The 8,548-nt window shown below is 41.2% G+C and overlaps 1 protein-coding gene across 1 annotated transcript in view; it reads right to left on the bottom strand.

Annotated features, from left to right (window-relative positions):
• Positions 1–8,548, bottom strand: part of gabra6b (gamma-aminobutyric acid type A receptor subunit alpha6b) — a 35,225-nt gene that overhangs the window by 297 nt on the left and 26,380 nt on the right. Inside the window, exons 10-11 of the mRNA XM_030069621.1 lie at positions 4,028–4,349; positions 1–3,270 (exon numbers count right to left, since the gene is read on the bottom strand). The exon at positions 1–3,270 is cut by the window's left edge and continues 297 nt beyond it. Coding sequence (XP_029925481.1) covers positions 4,337–4,349 — 13 coding nt within the window. The 3' untranslated portion in view covers positions 1–3,270; positions 4,028–4,336. The remainder of the gene's footprint in view (positions 3,271–4,027; positions 4,350–8,548) is intronic.

The raw sequence follows: 8,548 nt of genomic DNA, 5'->3' as shown, positions 1-8,548 counted from the left end.
ACAGAAAAAAGTCAAATATTCACAAAATATACACAAAAAAAGAACAATGTAGAGCATTCATTGTCTTCTAAATTGTGTTCACGACTTCTAGGCAAGTGAACATACAAAAATGAGAAGATGGGTGGAACAGTGGTGGAATCAAAAAAGCCCATGCCAGTAGAATAAAAGAGATGTGTAAGAACAAGGGCAGCTTATGGCCGCAGTCACCATAGTAATAGATTTCTATATTCTATGGAGTTCACAACCTTCTACATTCCACAACCCTAACAAGCACATGGGGGGTCGGGGGTCATGCAAGTGCAGGTCTCCTAGAGGTGAGGAGGAGCTGAGTAGCTTGGCTGGGGTCAGAGGGTAGTCATTGATAAAAGCAAATGAACACACATGAACAAACAAGCCAACACACATACACACCCTGACATCCACACACATACACACACTCCCTCACCCCCGCCTCTTTTTCTATGTCTTTTTCTCAGAAATTCCTCAGAAATCCACTCAGTCGCCGGTGGAAGTGGAAGTTAGCAAGTGTAGTTATGTAATTCCCCATCATCAATGTTCTGCGGCTCTGCTGGGTTTTCGCCAGCAGTTCTGTAGCAGTCTGAGTTCACTGACAGCCAGTCCCTTCCCACAGCAGAGCCTGCCATGCAAGGCAATCAGGGCTGAAATGTCCTGTCTCTTCAGCCTCCACATCAAAGATAGAGGGAAGAGAGGGGGTAGGAGGGTGGATGAAGGAGGGAGTAGAAAGGAAGGGGAGCGATCTGAAGACAGTTCCTCTGATCTGCACTCCCTCCCTCTTCTTTTCTGTGGTATAAGTCCATGAGAGCAAAACATGCAATAAAAGGTCTTAAAATGACAAATAATCTGTTTCATTCAAATGCATGGTTCATAGTTGGTGAACTCACTTCACAATTACACATGCCATTTGAGATCTGGCCATTAAAGCTACACTATGTAAAATTGGAAAGGGATGATTTGAGTCAGGATGTTTAGAAAAAAAAAAAAAAAAGGTGGGATTAGGACTCAGCCTGATCATTGAGTCTATTATTTTCTCATCATTGGTAAACCATGTGCTTTTTCTGTATTTTTTTTTTTTTTTTTTTGTTAATTGAGTCTAAAGGGTCCTTACCTGAATCAGTTGTCTGAAATTTTGCATTGTACACCTTTAAGACAGGATTGTATGACAATCACATTATTTGACATTATCTTTATGAGTCCCACATGGTTGCTTTTGTATGCATTCATGTGAATAGCCACATAATTTAATTTAATTTAATTTAACCTCTTTCTTTCTTTCTTTGATATGGCTCATTTTTACATTGTGATGGGACAGCATCCAGCCCATGCAAACTTTACAAATCTGATTTTGATCCAAAAACAGTGTGATCCAATTTGAATTTTTGTTCATTCAGACCTGCCACTTTATCTCTTCTGCCAGGAAAAAGACACACAGAAAAATATATCACCAGATATCAGCACAAAACCACTGAGGATGTTCCTGTATGTATTTTTTGACATAAGATTATATTACTGGTGTCATGTTAACAACACAGACTTTACATTTTGACCTTTCTCTCTTTTTCTTGGACTGGAATTTTACACTGAATTCTGTTTGCTCAGTAACTTTCCTGACCTGCAGTTTCCAAGAAACCATGCAAAGCATATGAATCCATGCCTGCTAATAACAGAATAAGGCTGTTTTTATTTATTTAAATATTATTATATTTATGTTATCTTATTTTTTTATTCTTGTGAAAACTAAAAATAGTGGATGTGCAAAGTTTAAATCATGCAGCACCAGGATGTTTTATCTGGGTTGAGTGCTACCATGCTGGCCTGAACACAAATCAACCGAAGTGATCATAAAAACACTTGGAAGTGTAACAGAGGGAAAATTAAGAGCCTCCATCCCGATAGAGATAACCCAAAAACAGTTTACAAAAATGTCTCACACAGCACAGAACATCTTACAAAAATTTTCATAGCACAATTAAAACAAATTATGGTGCCTCTTAAGGGACTGCTGGTAACGTAAGCCTTTGGTTTAAAGAAGAAGAGAGACGATTGCATCAGTGACATTTTTGAAATTGATAATAGATTTCAGACAGTGTGTGCGCACCCCCCCCCATTTATATGCAATGGTTTTCCAGCAGTTTTTGTTGTTGTTGTTGTTGTTGTTGTTGTCTCCTGTCACCTGATGTCACTTGAACACTTTAATAAGCAGAGAAGACACACGTGTTTTTGTGTATGCATGTATTGTGGTGCAGTGCGCAGGTTAGCATTAATAAAACCCACTTTTAATGAGGCTGCTCATGGATGATGGAAGTCATGATGAACCTATGCAATACAAACACACATCAGCTTATATTTAGACAATGTGTTCTTAATTTGTTATCCACTCTGCTTAATTGGAAATAGCTCATAATCATATGCAAATCCACACCAAGTAAGTAGATTATTAATGAATGTATTTTGGCATTTTATATAATTGATGGTGATAGGTTTAGGTTTCTATTTTCCCTGCTTTTTAATTAAAATGTTAGCCATAGCTGTCGTCTGAAAGCCGTAATTGGCAACCACTATAGGAACCCTTTCAAGTCAAATTATAAGAACAAAAATAGAAACAATAAAAACAAAATGATAACAACAGTGTTGGTGTATAAAAGCCTAAATCCATCTAGTGAGAGGTGGGCTGTTGCCAGGATACATGAGGACCTTACAAACAGGCGTGAGTCGAAGAGACACACATTAACAGAGAGAGAGAGGGAGGGGGAGAGAGAGAGAGAGAGAGAGAGAGAGAGAGAGAGAGAGAGAGAGAGAGAGAGAGAGAGAGAGAGAGAGAGAGAGAGAGAGAGAGCACATTAAAGTACCAACTTTATTGTTTTTTTTGTTTTTGTTTTTTTTTTCCAATTTGATGTAAGTTTTATGTGGGGCACTTTCCATCCATGGCGTTTACATTCACTGGTGTACCAAAGTTTGTTATATTTCATAAATGTCAGAGCGCTGCTGTATTAAAACAAACACTGGCCTGGCTGGCCTGGCTGTGTAGCAATAAAAGGAGCTTGAATTTGAAGTTGTATTGTCCCAACACTCTTGCACTGATCTCACCGCAGCCTCTCGTTTCCCACATATTTCATTTCCTTTCCTGTGGGTCGGTGCTCGACGTTGCTTTTCCATTTGCCCAAAACGTTAACCAATAGATGACACAGATGTTGAGCTGCATAAAGGTTATTTTGTGCAAGTCTTGAAATCATGCACTGGTGCTTCGAAGTTCTGTCAGCAGGAAATGTAAGAAATATGGTCATGAAATGTATGTACAACATGAAGCGTGCGTGTCTATGTCTGTGTGTGCCTGTGTCTGTGTGTTTCAGCACGTGCCCACATGTGCATAGGACTGTGAATCTTTAACTAGTCCAATATATCAATGGAGCACACCATTAAAAAAAAAAAAAAAAAAAAAAACACCTTTCAAGATTTTGCTTCGCGCCTGCTGTATTCCATCAGTAGAGGGAAATTAAGCCAATGGACCAAAAAATAGAGTTTGATGGAGAAAAAAAGAGTAAGACCAGTAGAAAGAAGAGCTTGGAGCAAGAGAGTCCCTGCTAGTCAGTCAGTCACTCCAGATCCAGTGAGGGCAATGGGCACACTTTTCCCCTCAAGTGTGCTCTAAATATTCAGGGGAAGGGAATGTGTCATTTCACACGCACACGCACACAAACACAGACATGCACACACACACACACACACACACACACACACACAGACAAAGCAGCGCAACAGCCTCTGGCCCTGCAGCCTAGCTTAGCCATTACTTCTTGGATAGCCCAATCCACTTGGACAGGGGACACAGAAAGGACATTGCACTTGAAAAAAAAAAAAGTACCATTCCACGTTGTATCTCTGCAAGGGTGCAGAAGAGACATAGATCAAAGATTGAGAAAGGAAGGGACAGAGAGACAGAGGGAGGTGAGAGAGGGAGAGAAAGGGAAGAGGAAGAGGACATGACTGTATTGGGAGGGAGATAAAGTACCTGTTTGAAATGGTCCCAGAGCCTGGGGCCCACAGGCTGTGAGTCAACTTGAGCTCCCAGGTCAAGTTGGCAACAGAAGCTGGTACGTCTGCTCTCGAAACACTAGCGCTCCGGAGAGAATTAAAAAAGAAATACAGTGCACAGAGGCAGCATAAAAGAGTCCTTGGCAAGCATCTGTCATCTGTTCAACCAGCGAACGTCCTCCCTGGCTTGGCTTTTGTGTGTGTGGGTGTGTGTATGTTTGTGTGTGTGTGTGTGTGTTTATGCGGATGAGTACTGTATGTGTGTCCAGCAAGACAAACTCTGGGGTTAGATGGTGTCCCTGTAAGACAAAAAGAAACGACAGAGCAAAAGCATGAGTGAAAAAAAGACAAAAAATTTACAGAGAAAGAGAAAGAGAGAGAATGTGTGTGTGTGTGTGTGTGTGTGTGTGTGTGTGTGTGTGTGTGTGTTAGGGATGGGACCTTGATATGACATGATTCACAATACTCGGGTGCAAATTCAAGTACTTTTCTTTATAATACACTGGACTACGATCATACTTTCAAAGACAATGCATATCACAAGCAAGTCAGTCAAATTAACTTTAAGCTTTTAAGATTTATTTCTGGCCTAAAGATAGAAGTTGATCAGCAAAACCAAACAGAGCATGTTTAACTTGTCTTTACTAATGTATGAAAACCAAAGTTCTTCCAGATTTTTAATTTAAAGTATGAGGGTGCAGCAAGAAATCTGTACAGTTGGTATACCAGGTGCCATTCTTTCCCCCTGTCAGTCTTTAATTCTCACAATGATATACTTGATTCTTGTGATGCTACTGCCAGACACCAGAAAATAAATGTTTGTTTGGGCCACTCTGCCATCTGTTGGATTCTAAGCTATAACATTTTCCCTCCGCAGTGTGAATAAAATTATGTCTTAAATTCAAAGCAAAATATTGATTCAGTGTCAGCATGGTGATATAAAAAAGTGTCTAATAAAAAAATTACAGTTTGTAACTGCAATGAGTTTTCCCCATCCCTAGCGCGTGTGTGTGTGTGTGTGTGTGTGTTAGTGTGTGAGTGCATGCATGCGTTCATGTGTGCGTGCATGTGTTTGTGTGTGTGTGTGTGTGTGGGGATGGGGGGATAGGATCAGAGCTGAGCATGGCGCACTTGAATGCCAAAAATCTTCACTTGAGTTATGGTAGAATGTATTACCATACTCAGACACACAGGCATGCACACACACACACACACACACACACACACACACACACACACACACACACACACACAAACAAATCCACCCCCTCTATTGCACATCCTTAGACAAACGTCACATCTTGCACACACATAGACAGTCGCAGACATGCACACAACAAACTGCGATGTAACACTGCGCTCTAATTCAATCTCGCTGTCAAGGTTGGCATGCAGTCTGGGCTTACAGTATTTGAATTTTGAATTTATTCTATCCCTCCCTTGACAAAGACCTTGTGAAACTATCCTGCCTCTCTCGCTCCCTCACCACTTGCTTGTCTGGGAACCTCTGCCAGGTAGTTCACACCTCCGCCTCCTCCGCCTGATGTGTTAAAGCAGGAGACTTTTTCTGACAGCAATGAGTGCCGTTTCCAGCCAAAAAACTCACATGGCTGCTGGCAAAAATAACGCCAGCTATTTGAGCATGTATTAATTTCCTTTTTTAACTATTTTTTCACTTGTACTGTGTGCCATGTGTTACACATTCAATTTATGTAGACAGAAAAAATACATATTTTGATTGGTAGGTTGGTAAGCAAATAAGTATGGAGCGTGCTTATGTTTGTGAAGAGTGTTATGCAAACATGAAGTCATACTCCTATTGAATAAAGGTGATTCTTTCATTCTGAAAATAAATAAATAAATAAATAAAACGCTGGTCACTGATTTTAACTGGAATGCTGGTCACTGGTCCCCCTACACATAGACATCTTTTTAGTGAACTTACACTAAATTTTGCCAATTGAATCATCTCTCAAAACTCTACAGCTAAAAACCTTGGTGTGATTTTTGACTCCAGTGTCTCACTAGTCACTCCCATCAAAAACACCACTAAAACTGCTTTTTATCACCTCCGCAATATTGCTAAAATTAGGCCTATGCTAAGTATGACTGATGCAGAAACTACTGTTCATGCATTTGTCACATCTCGCCTCGACTACTGAAATCTTTTTTGCTCTGATCTTCCTGCCTTTAGTACCGAAAATCTTCAGCTGGTCCAGAATGCTGCTGCCGGAACCAGGGAGTTTGACCACATCACATCTATACTGACTAAACTTTATCAACTCCCAATTCATGCCAGGCAAATTTTAAGGTCCTTTTATTGACTTATAAGATTGTGTGTGGACTTGCACCAGCCTACCTATCTGATGTAAGTACACCCTACATGCCCCCCACCCACCTTTAAAACCACACTCAAGACTCATTTGTTTCCTTAACTTATACAGTAAATGATGTCTGTGTCTCACTGCGTGGATGTGGCTCTCATCTTTAGGTCGGTGACCTGGCTCTGTTTCCATGCCCTGCCGTCCCTGGTCCTGCTCCCTCCCCCGCACGGCCCTGCTCCTCCTGCACCTTCCACAGCCTCCTACTGTCTCCTTTTGTCTGCTAATTGGTTATCATTTGCATTATGATCGTATTGTTTGTAATTTGCTTACTGGGTCGGCACCTATTGCACACCTGTCTGGCCATGAAGGGGTCTCCTCTCTCTGTGGTCCTTCACAAAATGTCTTCCATTTTTTTGCCTGTTCCACTTGTGCTGTTTTAGGAAGGTTTTTCATGCCCGCTATGAGGATTAAGTCAGGGGTTGTCATCCTGTTTGTTGTAAACTTGTGGTCATGTAAAGCCCTTTGAGAATGTAAACAGTGATATTCAACTAAATAAACTTGAACTTGAACTTTATGAGGCTGTGTGATGCTGACATTCCATCTTAGTCATATGGCCATATGGTGAAGAGGGAACTTTAGGTAGGCTTACCATGTGTTAGTGTGTAATGTGCAACTTTGTGGGACACTTTATATTTCATCTGGCCAGTTATTGCTGAATAATGTTTTATATACCTACAGTGTCAAATCATTAGACAGACCATGAGCTATATGGATCATATGCATTAAAATTGGATTGCTAAATTTGAATAAAGCACTTACAATGTCTTTATAATACATTTAACATGTGTGTGTGTGTGTGTGTGTGTGTGTGTGTGTGTGTGTGTGCATTGCTGTGTCCATATCTATTTGTATAAACTGACTGGCTGCATTAAGGTAATCAGTCAAATAGTACTGAGAAAAAGTCAGGACATTCAGTCTTGCCTGTCTTGATGAAAGAATCAAAACACTGACGAATAAAAGCTAAAATCATCATTCGACACCTCCGAACTATATATATTTTTTTTTTTTGGAATGATCTGAAAGATAACAGTATCATATGAAGTCTATGCACTGCACTGTCAGCGTTTTTCACTTTGTTGATGTTAAACGGCTGTGTTGTTTGCCACTGTTAAGCATGCACCTGTCTTTGCTGTTGACAGATTGTTAAAAGTAATGTCGGTAACTTTGTAATACTTATGGACATAAAAGACTGGCAGCCTCACTTGCAAGTGACGTGCTGATCATCTTATCCAAAATGACTTCAAATGAGCAAACAGGCAGGGGTTTAGCATCTTGTTCGGGGACACTTTCACAGGACACACAGCTGCTGATAAACACATACTAGCTTGCAGGGACTGAACCTGTGACCTTGCAGTTATGGGACCATCTCCGTTAATATCGGCTGCCCTGCCACGACATTAGCTGTATCACACAAGTAAACAGATGGCCAAGCAATATGCATCTATAGAGTTAGTGGAGAACACTAACAGACAGGACATCAGTACAGCCCTGCAGGGACAACATCCCTGTTTTGAAATGACTGGGTGATTAATGCTGAGTAGAGGTAGAGGGACACCACTCTGCTTAGCCTGCTAGGCTGTCCTGTCTTATCGAGGAGGAAGGAACATAGAGGCAATTTACCATGACAGAGAGAGAGAGGGAGAGAGAGAGAGAGAGAGAGAGAGAGAGAGAGAGAGAGAGAGAGAGAGAAGGAGGAAGGGGGTAGCAGAGAAGGAGCAAGCGTGTGTGAGAAATCGAGAGAGTGACATAGAGATAGAGTGCGAAATAGAGAAAGCAGTGGAGTGTGAGAGAGCGAGCATGTGTGTGTATGAAACAGACAGAGGGAGAGGGAGAGAGAGAGCAGCAAACGATTTGTTATCATACAAGGATTTGTAAATGTTCACATTTCTCCGCCTGAGCGCACACACAGACGTACATGTAAACACAAGAGCTGCTAGGTAGATGTGAGAAATGCTTACACCCACACACACACACACAAACACACACACAAGCACACACAATCGAGTGACAAAGGCGAGTGTAGCGATTCCCACGAGGCCGTAGAGAGAAATATGATAGATGGGGAATTGCTGTTTATATCGGTCTTCTTCGTTCCCTGTCTGAGTGGCCTGTAA

Source organism: Myripristis murdjan, chromosome 14 (assembly GCF_902150065.1).
Source record: "Myripristis murdjan chromosome 14, fMyrMur1.1, whole genome shotgun sequence".
Lineage (NCBI taxonomy): Eukaryota > Metazoa > Chordata > Actinopteri > Holocentriformes > Holocentridae > Myripristis > Myripristis murdjan.
Note: the sequence above shows the minus strand (reverse complement) of the source record. Positions and strands in the feature narration are given on the sequence as shown.